At 48.9% G+C, this 18,972-nt stretch overlaps 1 protein-coding gene across 1 annotated transcript in view; it reads right to left on the minus strand.

The window, feature by feature from the left end:
• PTGS1 (prostaglandin-endoperoxide synthase 1) overlaps positions 1-18,972 on the minus strand; it is a 53,570-nt gene continuing 34,598 nt past the window's right edge. Inside the window, exons 3-11 of the mRNA XM_081179768.1 lie at positions 17,839-17,955; positions 15,580-15,720; positions 14,582-14,725; positions 11,918-12,099; positions 7,189-7,272; positions 6,569-6,815; positions 5,091-5,377; positions 3,180-3,327; positions 1-1,661 (exon numbers count right to left, since the gene is read on the minus strand). Of these exons, the coding sequence (XP_081035894.1) occupies positions 1,300-1,661; positions 3,180-3,327; positions 5,091-5,377; positions 6,569-6,815; positions 7,189-7,272; positions 11,918-12,099; positions 14,582-14,725; positions 15,580-15,720; positions 17,839-17,955 (1,712 nt within the window). The 3' untranslated portion in view covers positions 1-1,299. The remainder of the gene's footprint in view (positions 1,662-3,179; positions 3,328-5,090; positions 5,378-6,568; positions 6,816-7,188; positions 7,273-11,917; positions 12,100-14,581; positions 14,726-15,579; positions 15,721-17,838; positions 17,956-18,972) is intronic.

Raw genomic sequence — 18,972 nt, forward strand, 5'->3', positions numbered from 1 at the left:
TGACTTTTGGAAATGAAATCACTATTTATTCTGACCATTCCCTGCACTCCCAACACCCTCTCCGCCCCATAGCAGAAACACACACTCACCTGAGTGGAGGTCAAAAGGAAAACACTTTATATCTCCCACAAAAATTTCCCAAACCTATTATTCTAAGGCACGTATACACCACAGGTTTAAAAGAGATTGAACTGGTTCTGCAATTGTATTGACAAGCTGGAAGGTGTGCAGAGGAGAGCGAAAGATGTGATCAAGTGTGTCTGGAAGCCAAGCCTTATGAGGAACGGTTGAAGGAGCTGGGTATGTTTAGCCTAGAGAAGAGGAGAGTGAGAAAAGATACGATAGCCATCTTCAAATACCTTAAGGGCTGTCACATGGAAGAGGCAGCAAGCTTGTTTTCTCCTGCTATGGAGGGTAGGACTCGAACCAATGGATTGAAGTTACAAGAAAGGAGATTACAACTAAACATCAGGAAGAACTTTCTGAGAGGAAGAGCTGTTTGACAGTGGAATGGTCTCCCTCGAGAGGTTGTGGACTTTCCTTCCTTGGAGATTTTGAAGCAGAGAGTGGATGGCCATCTGTCTTGCATGCTTTGCTGATGTTCCTGCATTGCAAGGGACGACATGACCTTTGGAGTCCCTTACGACTTCATGGTTCTGCAATTCCATATTTTCCTCTAGAGATTTTAGGGAATCATGTTTAGGAACTGGCTCCAGGGGGTGAAAGATACAATTGGAACCCATGGCATATGATGAAGCAGACATAAATCTACATATAGTGTGTTGTGCTGGTTTTTATGTCTAGACAACTGGGACATTAACAGGACAGGTGGCTGAGGAGCTCCCCAACAGTGCCCAGCCCTCATAGAAAGCAAAGTAAAGCAAATAAAAATCAAAGTTGAAAGCAGGAGGAGCAGGTGATTTGGGCTATGTGTCATAAGGCGAAAGGTCTTGGCACCCAACAATGTCCCTGTAATACGTGTTTTACTGCTGCGTGTGATGGGCCAAAATGACCTTGGAAGGAGAAGATGGGAAGGAAAGAGGAAGCCGACTGGGCAGAGGACAGGCTGACCACAAAAGGCAATTCATTTCTCCCAGTAAACTGTACTTTTAATTCTCCTCTGTGAACCTAACCCTCCACAATACATTTCCAGGTATGTGATGAGCAGGGATGCTGTTCCGTTCTCTCCATTCCTCCCCACCAGCCAGCCATAGTCTACCACCACTCCTTGCCACTTGCCACTGGATGGACCACAGCCAAGTCAAGGAGCAGCCCCTGCCCTCTGCCCCCGCTGCAGTCCTAGAGCTCATCCAATGGCCCCTTCTCCTTTGCAAGCACAACGGCATCCTCTCCACCGCCAGGAACCCGGAAGGCCACATAGGGACACCTCTTCACGTTGAGGCACACCAGTTTCTGGAGTGAGGCCGTGTTCACCAGCTGGAAGCCAGCATCACCACCAAAGGTGCTAGGCTTCCAGTACTCTGGGGAGCAAATGGGGTTCCCAAAAAGACCCTTCAAGGAGAATGGGGCCCCGATCTCCACCATGCTCTCGCCGAAAATTGAGTTGTGCTGGCTCTTCTCCACCAGCAGACCTGGGTAGAACTCAAGGGCGTCAATGTCTCTGTACAGGGCCTCCAGTTTGGCAGCAGTTTCTTCTTCACCTGAGAGAGGGAGAGAGAGGAAGAACTGAATATGGAAGATTTAGGGCAGACAAAGGTCCTCCTTCACACAGCGCACAGTTAATCTATGGGACTCCTTCCTGCAAGAGGCAGTAGCAACCACCACCATGGGTGGCTTTGAAAGAGGATTGCCTTGGCCTCCTCCATGAATTTGTCCAATGAATGGCTCCCAGCCTTGATTGCTCGGCTCTTCCTCCACAGTTGGGAGGCAGAAATGCTTCCAAATCTCAGTTGCTGGAAACTACGAAAGGGAAGCTGAGGCTCCAAGACTTTGGCCACCTCATGAGAAGAGAAGACTCCCTGGAAAAGAACCTGATGTTGGGAAAGATGGAGGGCGCAAGGAGAAGGGGACGACAGAGGACAAGATGGTTGGAGAAACTACCAGCATGAGTTTGACGTGGAAGACAGGAGTGCCTGGTGTGCTCTGGTCCAGGGGGTCACAAAGAGGCAGACACAACTAAACGACTCAACAACAAAACGGGAAGGAAAAGTTGCTCTTCTGCCTGGTTCTGCTTACGGGTGTCCCATTGGAGAATTTGGTTGACCACTGTGAGAATGAGATGCTGGGCTAAATGGGCCATGGGCCTGATCCAGCGGGGCTCCTCTTCTGCTCAAAAGTGGGCTGTGATTCTGTATTTCATTTACAGTCATACCTCTTGTTACGTTTGCTTCATGATACGTTTTTTCAGGTTGCGTCCCGGAAGTTCCGGAAAGGGTTACTTCTGGGTTTTGCCACTTGCACAGACACGCAAAATAACATCATGGGCGTGTGCAGAAGCAGCGAATCGCAATCCGCGCATGCGCAGACGAGGGTTGCGTTCCTTTCAGGTTGCGAACGTGGCTCCAGAACGGATCCCGTTCGCAACCAGAGGTACCACGGTATTTCAAATATTATATCTCATTTTTCTTCAAGGAGCTCAAGAAGACACAAAGGCTCTCTTCCTCCCCATGTTATTTTCACAACAGACAATTTCCCTCTTCCACCTTATCCCCCCACCCCATCCCTGCCCCTCAGCTTCAGGGGTCGACTGCATCCGAATATGAACTTTCCGCTTAACTACCCTGGCTCCTCCCCCTCACTGGAGTGAGCCTCTAAGGCTAAGTCGTCATCCCTGCAGTGATGCATCTTGTGGCAGTGAGTTCTGTATGCTGCGGGGTGGGGATGTCTGGGACCTCAGGGTGAAAGGTGAGTGATACATTCAAATATAATAATTAATAAACAGTTCTGAATCTTCTATGTGTCCATTTCAGTGGACAACACTGAATTCAAGCACTCTAGGAAAAACAGGCTCTACTCCATGCATACTCTTTCAGAAACCAACATCTCCCTTCACCCTCTACCACTCCCCCTCCCCAAATTAAAACACCGATACACACACACACACACACACACACACTTTTTAGCCTTTTCCTCACAGGGAAACACAATGGCCTTTGCAGGGTGGGGGTGGCATCTAAAGTGTCCCGGATGGTGACCCCTCTGGGAGACCCCTGCCCTACCTGTCAGCTCCTGGAAGGAGGTGTAGGGCTTCATGCCAAACCTCTTCCGGTATTCGTTGAAGGACTGGAGGCGCAGCAGCCTTGACTCCTCAATGACTCCAATGGCCACTTTAAGAAGCTGCTTGTGGATGTTCGGTATCCCACCAATCTGAAAAGCCAATGGAGAGGCTTGGTTAGCAGGAGGGGAGGGGCCAAGCCACCTAGATTTCCCACCCACCCTTGAGAAGTTCCCGTTTGCATGTAATCATAAGTAATTTGTTGGGATGGTTGGGGGTCAGATATAGCATGCAGACCATCCGTTGGGAGGACAGGGGTCAAAATCCAAATCCCACTTCTGACACCAAAGTTGCTTCCACAGCTGCAGGACTGAGGCTCTGCTTTTCTACAGTCAGCAGGAAGGGTACGGTAATTAAAATGGTGGTTTGGGGCAGCACTTAATATAGCACTGTGGTCCCATTAAGTCTCTCCCTGGGACCATGTAATGTCTACTCACATGTAAGTCTCCTTCAGTTAAGGGTCCCCTGCAATGTTAAGAAGTTCTTTACATGTCCTTCCTTTCTAGTCCACAAGGCTGAGGGATTTGTGGTGAATTGCCCCTTGATTAGTCAGTTCCTGTTCCCCATTAATGGCTTTAATTACCCTTCATTGTTTACTTCTCCCCTCTTCTTTCTTTATGGAGCTATAATTTTCCTTCTCTTAAGGTGCAGCTGATCACAAATCCCTCAGCTGCACTGAACAGGAAGCAATAAAATAGCCTGTGAGCAGGAAAACTTTGAATGAGCAGTAACCCTTAAAATTCTCAGCCATACTGGCCAGGCATTTATATGAAAACAGCCTTTTATGGGAGGGAGGGGAAGAAAGAGGCCACAAATCAGCACTGCAAAAAAACAAAGACAGACAACAGCAAATGCACTGTTCAAACTCTTATCCAGACTCTCTGCAACAGTGGTTCCCAAGTGGGTGCTATCACCCCCTGGGCGAGGATTACCTAGTGGGGTGCTAAGAGGCAAGGGTGCGCTGGAGGTGGGTGCCTCTGAGCATGCCGAGTGTACAGTTACCATTGGCCAGTTTACACCTTCCTAAAGCAAAACACCTTCCTCACTTTATATTTAAAGTTTTACTGCTCCTCTCATTGTCAAATCTGTGTCCTTTGTTCATGTTTGTTTAGCTAATTATTGACAACAGCTATTTATTTTCTGATAAGTTAGTGACCATGAATCTGTGGTAGGTGAAGTATGTGTGTACAGTGCTTTTTTCCTTTAAAAAAAATGTTTAGGGGTCCTCTTTTTCCTACTCATATTGAAATACTGCCCCTCAAACGTAGATTCACAAAGCGTCCCCCTGCGTCCCCCAGAAAAAAGCACTGTGTGTATGTGTGTGAATGATTCCTGCGATTTCAAACCAGGTATTGGGAAACTGATTTCACTTCATCAAGCCCATCTGTCACATTCAGAATTTACTGAACAGTGAAATAGTTACTAAAGGTGGTATCTAAGTCTCTTGCTAAGCTGATATCACTGGATCAAGTTCATCAGTTCTGTTGACTTAATTACACTAAATAGTTTTAATTCGATTTTCAACAAATGTGTGCTTAATTGTCACCGTTTTGAATTTTATTGTGTTGGTATCTTCCACCGTGGGTCATGTAAACAGCTATTCTGAATAATCCTTTTTATAGGGTAGGGGGACACTGGGGCAAGTTTGTAAAACCAGGGGGCAGTGGCCCAGAAAAGCTGGGGAACCACTGATCTATTAGAACTAAAAGCTGACAGTTCCAGCTGGCATGGTACGGCTACTTGAGGTATGTCAGTTCCCTAGGTTCGCTCGCTTTCCCATCCTGGTGGACCAAAAACCATCCTGCTCCTCAAGATTGGCTTGGCCCTTTGGGATGGGTGTGGCCAATGCACCCACCTGCCCAGCTTGCTGCCTGGAGAAGGCATCTACAAGGGCCTCCACTCCATAGTCTATCAGCATAGTGGTGTTGTAGACAAACTGGTTGTAGCTGTACTCTTGATCCTGGATCTTGAAGGTATCTGGCATCAGTGGATGCCAGTGGTAGAGCTGGTTGAATTCCACTGCAATGCGGTTCCGGTACTGGAACTGGACTCCAAAGAGGAGTTCTGGGTCGAACTTCAGCTGTAGGAAGTAGCCACTCAGATGCTGGACATAGTCCTCAATGACGATCTTGATGGTCTCACCTGGGAAGAGCAGAGGGAGGGAGTCAAGGGGTGAGGATGCAGGCAACTGAGTTTGGGATCTAAGAAATAAGAGGAGGCCATTGGATCAGGCCAGCATCCTGTCCTTCCAGTGGCCTCCAGATGCCCAACCGGAATCCAGCAAACAGCATTCAAGCGCAGGCGCCTTCTCCCTTCCTGTGGTTTCCAGCTTCTGTTTTCAGGAGCACTGCTGCTCCTAACTGCAGAAGCAGAGCACAACCATCATAGCTAGAAGCGATTGACAGCCGTCTCCTCCATGAATTTGTCTATCCCTTTTTAAAACCGATCTAGTTCGGTGGCTATCGCTGCCTCCTGTGGTTCCATAGTTTAACTATATGGTGCATGAAGAAGGACTGAATCTTCCAACACTCAGCTTCACTGGGTGTCCCTGAGTTCTAGGGCTATGCATTCTGACAGGCCAAAAGGCAGGGTATGAATAGATATATAATTATAATTATAATTATAATTATAATTATTATTATTATGGGGGGGGGAGAGACTTTTCTCTCTCCACTTTCTCCATGCTAGGCCTAACATTCTATACTTCTATTATGTCACTCACCTTCTCTTAAACTAAAAAGCCGCAAACATCTCACCTTGCCAATCCCACCTAAGCCCTAAAGATAATAAGGGCTTGGTGGTCCATTCCATAACAAAGTTTTTAACATAAACATCGATCTGCAAGATGGTATTATCATGCTGGACTTTGGAGCTGTACCAGCTTCTTAATCTGTCCAAACAGGTCAAGAATCCAGGAAATCTGATGCTTATGTGCTTTTTAAAATACTGGTGGTAAAACAGTCAGATTCACAGATTTCGCCTCTCTTGTTCCTTTGGTAGTGGACTCCACTGGAGGTTTTTCAACAGAGGTTGGGTGGCCCTCTGTCAGGGATTCTTTAGCTGAGATTCCTGAATTGCAGGGGGTTGGACGATATGGTGTGTGTGTGTGTGTGTGTGTGTGTGTGTGTGTGTGTGTGTGTGTGGAATATCTTTCCAATGCTACCATTTTACAAGTCTATAATTTTCAAATGCAAATTGTTTCCTCATTAATTGATGGAGAATGGATGAGTGTGTGTGTGGAGTAAATAACACTGGAAGAATGTTGGCATGGCACTTGGTTGGAACACCCCACTGCCCTGTTGCCCTCCCCCACAACCCTCCCCCCTCACACACCAATAAGAATGAGCCTTGCGGTCTGGAACAGCTGCTCATCATCCCAGGTGGGGTGAATCTGCTTGAGAAGGTCACAGACGCGGTTGTGCTCGCGGAGCCAAATGGTGGCGTACATCATGAGTCCCGGGAGCAGCCCAAACACCTCCTGGCCCACAGCCAGCTGCTTTTCTGCGGGGATGTGCTTTGGGTAGATCATGTGCACGGGGGCGTCCAGTACCGTCGGGGGATAAATTTCCCCTTTCACCACCTAGGGAGGTGAGAGAGGAAGGGTGCGCGTCAGGGGTGCATCTCAAACACCTCGCAGGCCCAAGCTATCTGAAATATCATGTCCTCCCATACGAACCTGCCCTTCTCTTGGTCCCATCACCCTCATCTGCATGCTTCATAACCTGCCCAGGAAATATTTATTCTGAAGGGGATTAGAGACATTCTAAAACCATACAAATAAAACACAGATTTGCCTCCTGTGGCATCGGACAGAGTACCCCACCTGGGATGATGAGCAGGCCAGACTGTTTGCCCATCTAGCCCAGTATTGACTATTTTGATTGGCAGCAGCTGTCTAGGGTCATCATGTTTTGCTCTCCCAAGGCAGGAGGACCATTTAACCACTTTCATACCTGGTATTTCAACTTCCCGTCTCGGAAGAGCCTCAGTTCATGCTGGCGTTCCAAGTTGTCTCCATATAAATGTCCAAGATCCACCTGCAGAAAAGGTCCAGGTGGTTACAGCTCATGAAACTGTAGCAGTTGCTCTGCATTTAGAAATTTTGAAAGCTCCAGGCTGATAATAGATTAAGACTGATGGACATTTTGGGGGGCTGAAACCGGGAAGGGGGGGAGGAGTTTGGGAATCCAAAGGGTTCATAATTATAATTTATTTTGTTGTTTTCATTTTCTTATATTATTGCTATGTAAACTGGGAAATTTGTGGAAGGGAACCTTGGTCGACCTTAGAAAAAATGTTTTAAGAATATGAACTGAGGTATGAGTTCGATGATTAAGTTTGGATAGGGTAAAACTGGATTTTTCTTTTTTAAATGAACTAACCCAAAGGAAAATAAGGTTACCAAAGATGAAGAAAGGGTTGAGAAACACGGCAAAATTAATAAATGTTAGAATGATGATGGTTTAGAAGCTAAGTGGTTTATAGCAGTAATGTTTAAGTTAAAAGAAAGGAATGGTTAAAACTAAATGAAATTAAGGGAGAGGACTTGCTGAATAAATATTTTGAAATTGGAATACAGAAAGGGGAGGTAGGAGGAGGTCAGCGAAGTAAGGATAAGAAAATAAGGGACGGAAATTATACTTGTTTTTTGTCTGTGTTTTGTTTGTTTTTTGTATATAATTTCTGAAATTTTAATAAATATCTATTAAAAAAAATAGAAATTTTGAAAGCATGTACCGTATTTTTCGCCCTATAGGACGCACCGGCCCATAGGACGCACCAAGTTTTTTGGGGGGGAAATCAAGGGAAAAAAATTTATTTCCCCCCCAGGTTTGCGCAGCCATCCCCAAGCTAGAAGAGAGAGACAGAGCGCTCCATCTCCCTCTTCTGCCTTCAGGGACAGCATCTCTAGCCTCCGTGGGGCAGCGGCTTGCCCCGCTGTCCCCCAGCTTATGGGGCTGGCGATGGGGAGAAGCAAGCTTGCTTCTCCCCCCCCCCCCAGCCTTCAGATCAGGTCAGGGAATAGCGGGGTGGCGGCGCTGCGCCTCCCTGCTATCCCCCGAGCTTATGGGCTGCAGGCTGCTGCCTGCAAGCCTTGCGACCCCGCAGGACCTCGCGCCGGGATCCGGGGGGTGGCACGGAGCTGCAGGAAGCCCTGGAGCGCAGGCAGCTCCGCGCCACCCTCCAGAGCTCCGCGCAGCTTCGCGCCGGGATCGGGAGGGTGGCGCGGAGCTGTAAGAAGCCCTGGAGCACAGGCAGCTCCGCGCCACCCTCCGGAGCCCCGCGCAGCTTCGCGCCGGGATCGGGAGGGTGGCGCGGAGGTGCCTGTGCTCCAGGGCTTCTTGCAGCTCCGCGCCACCCTCTGGAGCCCCGCGCAGCTCCGCGCCGGGATCGGGAGGGTGGCGCGGAGCTGCAAGAAGCCCTGGAGCGCAGGCAGCTCCGCGCCGCCCTCCGGAGCTCCGCGCAGCTTCGCGCCGGGATCGGGAGGGTGGCGCGGAGCTGCAAGAAGCCCTGGAGCGCAGGCAGCTCCGCGCCACCCTCCAGAGCCCTGCGCAGCTTTGCGCCGGGATCGGGAGGGTGGCGCGGAGCTGCAAGAAGCCCTGGAGCGCAGGCAGCTCCGCGCCGCCCTCCGGAGCCCCGCGCAGCTTCGCGCCGGGATCGGGAGGGTGGCGCGGAGCTGCAAGAAGCCCTGGAGCGCAGGCAGCTCCGCGCCACCCTCCCGAGCCCTGCGCAGCTTCGCGCCGGGATCGGGAGGGTGGCGCGGAGCTGCAAGAAGCCCTGGAGCGCAGGCAGCTCCCCGCCACCGTCCGGAGCTCCGCGCAGCTTCGCGCCGGGATCGGGAGGGTGGCGCGGAGCTGCAAGAAGCCCTGGAGCACAGGCAGCTCCCCGCCACCCTCCGGAGCTCCGCGCAGCTTCGCGCCGGGATCGGGAGGGTGGCGGGGAGCTGCAAGAAGCCCTGGAGTGCAGGCAGCTCCGCGCCACCCTCCGGAGCTCCGCGCAGCTTTGCGCCGGTATCCGGAGGGTGGCGCGGAGCTGCAAGAAGCCCGGGAAAGCCTGCATTCGCCCCATAGGACGCACACACATTTCCCCTTCATTTTTGGAGGGGGAAAAGTGCGTCCTATAGGGCGAAAAATACGGTAAGTACATCAGAAAACCCCGGAAGCCGGATCAGGCTAGTGGTTTCCAACAACTGGTATTCGAAGCATCACTGCCTCCAGCTGCAGATATAGAAGAACCTGTTTCTAACTGCTCACATTTATAAACTTCTTAAACGTATATTTTATATTCTGCATAAACTGCTTAGAGATGTTATTGCTTACCTGGTACCCAAATTCAGGTAACATAAAATAAAGAATTTAAAGCATTGGTGTGCAATAAAACAATATAAAAATTAACCTGTGTAATTAATTTCTTCCCTGCCCATCCTGCCCCTCCCCCTGGCAAAAAAAAAAAAGTACTGTCTTAGGGTTTAAACCTACTTGGGAATAAGTCACACACCCTGATGGGGAGTGGATTAATTGCCCTTCCCTTGTATTTTTCTGCTCTTGATTCCACCCACCCGCCTCAGGGAACAGCTTTTGCTTTTCCAAAAGGACTGCCAGACTTTCAATATTATTTATCTAATGTATTCATATTCTTGGAAGTGAGTGATGTGTGTTAGGGAGGTGAGTCTGGATGATGCCATGTCTCCCTTCCAGTTCTTGGGGTCCTGTACCCAGGGAGGGCTAGAATCAAAGAGAGGATCCTACTGCTGAACTAGCCAGAGAAGTTTCTTTGTAAGACGATGGCCTTGGCTGGCCACTGCAGTGTCCTCATCCGCATCCCAAAAGGATGGGCTCCATTGCAAGAGCTACAATGAAGGGATGAGGCCCTCCAGGCTGATGGGCAGGTCTTTCCTCTCCATCCTCACCTGGCTGCTAGGTAGGAGAACAAGAGCCAGGGTGGTGTGTGTGAGCTGAGCTGAAAAAAGCAGGCTGGAAGCTGGAGACCCAGAGACACGCTCTGTGCTGGATCCCCAAACCCATTGGAATGTTAATGCTGTGAGTCTCTCCATCTTACACTCAGGTTGTATAGATGTGTGAATAAAACTACATACAGTCATACCTCAGGTTGAAGTAGCTTTGGGTTGAGCGTTTTCGGGTTGCGCTCCGCGGTGACCCGGAAGTAATGGAACGCGTTACTTCCGGGTTTCACTGCTCGTGTGTGTGCAGACACTCAAAACGATGTCATGTGCATGCGTGGAAGCGGTAATTGGCGACCCGTGCATGTGCAGACGCGGGTTGCGTTCGCTTCAGGGTGCGAATGGGGCTCCGGAACGGATCCCATTCGCATCCAGAGGTACCACTGTATCCTAAAGACACCGCAATCTCCGATGACCTTCGTCTCAAGGACACTGAACCTGGAACCCCTGGAGTCTCTCACTACTTGGGAGATTAGGGTGGCATTTAACCAACCTTTCTGGATGTGCACGCTTGCAAGGTGGTATACATGCTTCCATTTGACATATGGTTTGTTTTGTCACCCAATGCCAAGAGAAACTCATGCTTCACATGCTGTTTTACCCTCCTTTCTGTATCCACTGGAATCCTCTTTGTCCTCATGGTCCTCATTGGATGGAGCCGAAGCATTGCCCACAAAAGCCCTTGACTAAAGCAACCCTCACTGAACTCTGCATAGCTCTTTTAAATGTGAAGCCACCATTGACCTCCTGAGGGCCTTGAACCCAGGCAGCTGCAGAAGTGGGCACTCCACTTGGCCCCAGAAAAAGTTCTGTCTTTTCTCCATTCTACCATGTTTTCTTCCACCCCTTCATCAAGGCTGCAATGTGCGGGACTTCATTTGTGCCTGATCCAGAAGCTGCAGTTAGTGCAGAAGGCTGCAGCATGGTTGCTAATACCTGTGCTCAGAGACCTGCACTGGTTGAGAGTATTAACTTATAGTCTGTGTGTGTGGTTTGGGAGCTGCACAGTCAGGGGGAAAACAACGCTATCCAGGGTTGTAAAGACTGCGGAGAGAATAATTGGGTGCACTCTTCCCACCTTGGATCAAATCTATGCTTTCAGGTGCCTAAGAAAGCTGCAGGAATAGTGTGCACCCTGGAAATGATCTCTTTCAGCTTCTGCCTTCTGGAAGAAGGTCCAGGGTTATAAAGACTAGGACTAGCTGCCTGAGAAACAGTTTCTATCCAAATGCGATTTTGGTTTTAAAAGCATTGTAAGGTAGTCTCTGTGGGAGTATATTGTATTCAGTAATGGGGTATCAGAGTTTTTAGGGGGCTAACCAGGCTGGGATAGCTGGGATAGCAGGCTTGTTGGGTTTTGAATATTTTATGTAGTTTTTTCAATTTTGTTGTTCTGTATGGGACAAGGACAATAAAGATTATCGTATCAAGCCTACCCAGTTGAGATAATTCCAAACTGTTTTAGTGTTTTAACTTTTGTATGTTTTAAAGTACTGTTGTGATTTTGTCTTGATTTTGTTTGTTTGTTTTATCTTTTTGCAAGCCACTTTGAGGTTCTTTCTTTTTTAAAAAAGAAATCAAGCGGTGCATATCAATGTTGTACTGGGGGGGTGGGGGGGAACCACCTTTGAGGGTCACTCCATGCCCTTATTTCTGCAGCAGTAGACCCAGGATGAAGCTTTGAAGGCCCCCAGGATTTAGCATGCTAGGGCTCTGCTCACCCCATGGCCTAGAGCCCTGGTGAAGCCATGCCCCATCTTCCCAGACGTCTTGAAGAACTGGTGAGTGAAGTGTTGGGCAAAGAACGCAAACATCAAGTTTGTCCCCTGGGGGTCCGGGTGGAATTTCTTGCGCAGGAAAAACTCTTCAGCTACCAGCTGTGCATCAGGAAGCTGCGGTGGCCCTGCAAGGGAAGAACGAAAAACCAATTCCAAGATTGCCCCTCTGGCGTGTGGCTAAGAGTTCATCTCTCCTGTCCATTTATTTAATAGAATCATAGAACAGCTGAGTTGGAAGGGACCCCAATGGCCACTTAATCCAACTCCCTGCAGCGCTGGAGTCACAGCTAAAGCTGCAAGACCCCTGTAGCTCAGGCATGCCCTTATAGGAAACACCACTAATAATAATAACTTTTGAAAATCAAAATTGAAGTGGTTAAAGGTGATAGTAAACAGCTGCAGAATTGAGTGGTGGCTTTCATATGTGAATGAACCACTACAAAGACTCCCATCCAAGCAACTCAAAGACAAGGCTTTTCAATGGAGTTAGTTCACATCAAGGCTCAGTTTAGTAGCTCTGGCGGGAAGGTGTGTGAACACACAGCAGGAGAGCAAATAGGAACCCACACCAGTCAACCAGAGGGGGAGTTTTGATGTGCATGGACTCCAATTCATTTAAGAAACAGGCCATAAAATCAGACCCACAAGTCTGTACTTAGGAGATCCACCAACTTTAGCTGGGCCAGTTGTCAAATTGTTGGAGTACAGAGCTAAAGGCACCTTTGCTTTGTTTTCTGAAGCCACACTTTTCTTCTGACAACGGGAGCAGTCAATTTGGTTGATAAACATTCTCACAAGCTTTCTTCAATATCCACAAAAGGTGCCCAGAATGATATGAAGGCCATGTTCACACAGTACGTTTAAAGCGCTATGACACCACTTTAAACAGCTGCGGCTTCCCACAAAGGCTTGTGGGAACTGTTAATTTGTTAAGGGCGGTGAAGGTCGTTAGGAGATTCCCTGTTTTCCTCACAGAAGCACTACTATTCTCAGGACTCTCGATGAGGACGGATTGATTATTAAGCCACTCTAGGAGTTGTAGCTCTGCAAGAGAGATAACAACTTTTCTCAATCCATTTTCTTGCATAATTTTGTGAGAGAGCCAGGATGGTATTGGGGTTAGTGTACTGGACTACAAACTAGGAGACCAGGATTCAAATCCCCACTCAGCTATGAAGTTCACTGGGTGTGACCTTGCGCTAGTCACAGTCTCTCAGCCTGACCTACCTCACAGGAAATTAAATTAGAAAAGGGAGAACCATGTAAGCCAGCTTGAGTGCCTTGGAGAAAAAGCTGGGACACAAATGCAAGAAATACATTTTCTATTCTATCATGTCACCTTTTGTCTAAACCAGGGGTCAGCAAACTTTTTCAGCAGGGGGCCAGCCCACTGTCCCTCAGACCTTCTGGGGGGGGGGCAGACTATATTTTGAAAAAAGAAATAATGAACGAATTCCTATGCCTCACAAATAACCCAGAGATGCATTTTAAATAAAAGCACACATTCTACTCATGTAAAAACATGCTGATCCCCGGACCAGCCCCAGGCTGGATTTAGGAGGCGATTGGGCAGGATCCAGCCCCCAGGCCTTAGTTTGCCTACTCATGGTCTAAACTAAAAAGTCCCAAACATGCAACCTTTCCTTGCAGGAGAGTCATAGTGTCCCCTTGATCATCTGGGCTGCCCTTTCCTGAATCTTGCCCAACCCTGAAACATCCTTTTCTGAGGTGAGGCGACGAGTCTGGTAGTAGAACAGACACTCTCAGAACTTTCGAGCGAGGAAACCTCCTCCACAGCAGGCAGTGGCCTCTCCTGCGACGGAAATATTCAGGCAGCAAGGATGCTGCAGTTGTAATATCCTGAGCTGCAGACGGAAGCATAGAATTGTAGAGTTGGAAGGGTCCCAAAGGGTCATCTAGTCCAACTCCCTGCAATGCGGGAATCACAATTAATGTTCCCCTGACAGATGACCAGCCAAGCTCTGTTCAAAAACCAAAGAGAGTCCACAACCTCCCGAGAGAGTTTGTTCCACTGCTGAACAGATCTTACTGTGAGAAAGTCCTTTCCGATGTTGAGTCGGAATCTGCTTTCTTGTAACCTGAAGCCGTTGGTTCCAGAGAGGCAGAAAACAAACTTGCTCCCTCTTCCATGTGACAGCCCTTCAGGTATTTGAAGATGGCTATCATATTTCCTTTCAGTCTCCTCTTCTCCAAGCTAAACATATCCAATTCCTTCAACCATTCCTCATAAGGCTTGGTTTGTAGGTCTTGCTCGCACTGTGCATTGGGTCAGACTAGACAATTTGAAAGAGCTCTTCAGCTCTGTGCCTGTTATTGAACCTATCACTGACGAGGCAAATAAATAAACAAACCCTCGCCCTGAGCTGCGTCCCCTCCCTAATAACACAGCCCTCCTTGCCAGCCCACACCTAGATGCTATCAACAGAAACTCCCACACTACACCACTTTCATCTCTCGGAAAAGTTAAGCCATGTGACACAGCTGTGAAGGCAGGAATGGACTTGATACAGAGCAGATTTCGCTGCTGCTATCTTAAGAGAAAAGTTAAGCTGGGGTGCGGTGGAGGCCCTGCTGAGCTGCACCCACCTTTGGTTCCCATTGGCGTGGGGCAATCGGTGGGCACCGGTGGGAGCACCCTAGTGAAATAGCTGACATTGGCGTAGGACTCCCAGCTGATGTAGCCATGGGCGGAATTGTACGTGGGTGGACTGGGGATGAGATTGGCTCGGACTGCAGAGAAAGAGAGAGAGGGAGGGGGAGAGAGAGAGAGAAGAGTGCAAAATAAACCTCCATGGAACACTGGCCAACTGACACCTTCCTCCACAGTGATGCTCTTGGGCAGGGGTCCGCAAGGTTTACCTTGCCTGCGCCGGTTCACTCCAGAGGAGATCCCTCCATGGCCCATGATTTCCAGCACTTGTGTCTGCGCAGACGTGATTTTCAGCGCTGCGGAAGTGAGTCCCCGTGCTGTGCTGGTTTAGTGCACTGCGTGGGGACTCGCCGAGCGGGCAGCTCAGTTCGGGGGTGGCTCGTGAGCCAGTTAAATGACCCCCATGGGCCGCTTGTGGCCAATGGGCCTTAGGTTGCCGACTCCTGCTTTTAGGGATCTCCCATTTGTTGCCAGTGTGGCTTGTTCTGTAGAGCATGAAATCTCCAGATCCCCACGGTAAACTGGCATGTTGGATCCATTCACAATAGTCTTCTCCCCTCCAGCAGTTTCTGGCAAATGATATTTGGAATGATTGCTGCCTCCAAATGTGCAGAGCAAAGCTATTGTGGCTAGGAGCCATCACTGCCTCCTGTAGGAGCCAATCGGCCCAATGGATTGTGCCCTCCGTGCTAATTAGTGGGAAACCTGGGTGAACTGCTGGAAGCATCAATAGGATATGGATCCTTCTTGCCAAGATCTCAGGATTCCTGGGATAATTCCCTGGCCCCCTTGTGCAATCATGCTCAAAAGCTCACTTTTGGGGGTAAGAGTTGTTTGTTTGTTTGTTTGTTGGTTTGTTGGTTTGTTTGGTGGTCATAGAGTCTGCCCCCCAATCACCCTAAGTCCCGCTCTCAATCTACTGCTCTTCACTTACTCGTCAGCACCAAACGCATCAAAGTGTCCCGGATGAAGGTGTTGTTGACAATGGTCCAGAACCACTGGAAGTGGGTCAGGATGAAATGATAGAAGGCTGGGCTCGGCTTCAGGGCATCGCGCAACCGCGTCCAGAACTCCGCTGGGAAAGAAAACACAAATATTGTATAATCATAGAGTTAGAAGATGATGATGATGATGAAGAAGAAGAAGAGGAGTTTGGATTTGAAATCCCACTTTATCACTACCATAAGGAGTCTCAAAGCGGCTAACCATCTCCTTTCACAACAAACACTCTGTGAGGTGAGTGGGGCTGAGAGACTTCAGAGAAGTGTGACTGGCCCCAGGTCACCCAGCAGCTGCATGTGGAGGAGCGGGGAAGCGAACCCGGTTCACCAGATTACGAGTCCACTGCTCTTAACCACTACACCACACTGGCTCTCTGCTATACCACACTGGAAGGGACCTAAAGAGTCATCCACTCCAATCCTCTGCAATCCAGGAATTACAGCTAAAAAATCCCTGCTCATCCAGAATCCTGTTGTTCCCACAGCCTCCATCCAGATGTGCCCAGAAAGCAGGCAGGCACAGCAGCAGGCAGGCAACCCCCCCCCCCTGTTGCTTGGCCCCAGCACCTGGTATTTGGAGGTAGACTGCCACTAGACTTGGAGGCTTCCTTCTTAGCTATCAGGGGCAAAGTATCTGCTTTTCATGCATGGTTCAGTCCCCAATGACTTCTCCAGGTAGGGCAGGGAATTTCCTCCTATGAAAGCCTGGACAGCCTGTCAGTGTCGACAATGCTAAGCTGGATGGACCGGAGGTCTGACTCAGTATAATGCTGCTCCCTTTGTTCCTATCAGAATGTCGCCAGAGGAGCCCAGATGGATAATGCCAAAGCTCAGCCCACCCAGTCCAGCATCTAGTTTTCCATGACAGCCAAGCAGATTATCTCTGGGGAGCCCAACAAATGGAGGCACTGAAGCAACGTGCCTCACTGATAACTGGTATTCGCAGGTAGATGCCTCTGAACATGGAGGTTTCCCCCCTTTCCATCCATAATCCCTGGCTTTCTTCTGGCCCATGTAGGACCAGTCTGGATAGCTGGCCTTGGTCCCGTTGTTGTCCCTTATTGATGGATGTCCCTTAAATGTCCCTTAAATGATGTCCCTTAAATTTCAAAGGAAGCAGCTGCTCTCCCTCCCTCCCTGCCGGCCAGGGAGGAGGGAGGCTCCAACTGTGTTGCTTGGCTGCGTTGCTCACCCAATAAGAAGTCTAAGAACGACTGGAGGGTGGAGCTTGCATGCCTTGTGTGTGGCTAGTTAATGCAAGCTGAGGGGGGTTTTTAATGCTGGACGCCATTTTGTTGCACGTGCTGCTCCAAACTTTGCAGTGCAAAGCCAGGCCGGGGAGCCATCTTAAGTTGAGGCTGCATAGGCCTTGTGGTGCATGTGATTCAGATTCTAGTCAGTTGAACCTCTGGTTACAAAGTTGGTTGGCCAGTGTTCTCGAAGCTACCAGCATGAGTTTGACCAGACTGCAGGAGGACAGGAAGACTGGAGTGCCTGGAACAGGTGAGGCTGCAGGTCCCTTATTTTGGCTGCTGGTCCCTTATTTTCAAATCTGTAAGTTGACAGCTATGCAGATAACCACAAAATGGCCTTACTCTACATGTGCCCACTCAACTGCTTCGATCAACATAAGTGGCACTGGCTACAGATAATAGCCAGTGTGTGTGTGTGTGTGTGTGTGTGTGAGAGAGAGAGAGAGAGAGAGAGAGAGAGAGAGAGAGAGAGAGAGAGAGAGAAAGAAAGAAAGAAAGAAAGAAAGAAAGAAAGAAAGAAAGAAAGAGAGGAAGAGAGCGCTGAACTAAAAAAGAAGACTGGGAGTTGGAGACACAGAGACCTGCTTGCTTTGTGCTGGATCTAAGCAAGGTATGCTGGGGTAATGATGCTGTAAGCCCCTCCTTCCTATGCTCAGGCTGTCTATGGGTGTGAATAACTCACAGACCCTGAAGACACCCCAGTCTCCAGTGACCTTAGTTCCAAGGAAACCGAAGCCTGAGTGATCACCTGGAACCCCTGGAGACTCTCACCACTCAGAGACTGAGGTGGCGTGTGATGGTAGAACAGCGGCAACAAGAAGGTTCTCCATGATAAGTGGCTTTCCCCACCGTTTCTGGACCCTTCAGCATCTGGAATCTGTTTATTTATCCACCCTTACACCATTGCCCATGTTGCAGAAAGGCCACGGGGATACTCACGCAGAGAGCAGTTTGTGCCAAAGTAGCCGGTCCGGGTGCAATCGCATTCGTAGCCCTCTGTGCCAACCCGGACACACACGCCCTTGTGTTGGCATGGGAAATAGCAGCATGGATTCACTGTGTGGGGCAGGAGGGGCAGGGAGAGAAAACAAATTATTGTCACTTTTTATTTATTAAAAATGCTCTTCATAAAAAGATCATAACAGCTTGCAAACAACTGCACCCAAAAATCATACAGCAAAAACTGCATAAAACAATCAAAATCAGGAATCAAGGAATCAACTATTGTGGAAAGATATGTTCTTTGCCAAGCATAGGCTTGGCAAAATTGAAGAGTTTTCAGCAGGCATTTAAATGTTGAAACGAAAGCTGCCTGCCGAGTCTCTAGTGGTAGAGCGTTCCATAAGACTGGCCTGGTAAGACTACAGTGGTGCCCCGCAAGACGAATGCCTCGCAAGACGGAAAACTCGCTAGACGAAAGAGTTTTCCGTTTTGGAGGTGCTTCGCAAAACAAATCTCCTATGGGCTTGCTTCGCAAGACGACAATGTCTTGCGAGTTCCTGCGGGTTCCCCCCCTTTTTCTAAGCCACTAAGCACCTTATCAGCTGATCCGATAAGCCGATAAGCTGCTAAAAGCCGCTAATAGCGCTAATCCGCTGATCCATCAATGGGCTTGCTTCGCAAGACGAAAAAACCGCTAGACGAAGAGAATCACAGAATGGATTCTTTTCCTCTTGCGAGGCACCACTGTATAGGCCCAGTTGCTTGTTGCTGTCAAATGAGTCTTGTCATCTTTTCCCTGCAGATGATCTGAGTGATCAAGGTGAGATATAAGCAGGACATGTACACTCTGAAAACTTGTACAGTGGTACTTCAGGTTACATATGCTTCAGGTTATGGTCTCCGTTAACCCAGAAATATTACCTGGGGTTAAGAACTTTGCTTCAGGATGAGAACAGAAATCGCGTGGCAGCAGCGGGAGGCCCCATTAGCTAAAGTGGTGCTTCAGGTTAAGAACAGTTTCAGGTTAAGAACGGACCTCCGGAACGAATTAAGTACTTAACCCGAGGTACCACTGTACACTCTTGTACTATCTGAAGAAGTGTGCATGCACATGAAAGCTCATACAAATAA

The sequence above is a fragment of the Podarcis bocagei genome (genome assembly GCF_964188305.1).
Source record: "Podarcis bocagei genome assembly, chromosome: Z".
In the NCBI taxonomy this organism is placed as follows: domain Eukaryota; kingdom Metazoa; phylum Chordata; class Lepidosauria; order Squamata; family Lacertidae; genus Podarcis; species Podarcis bocagei.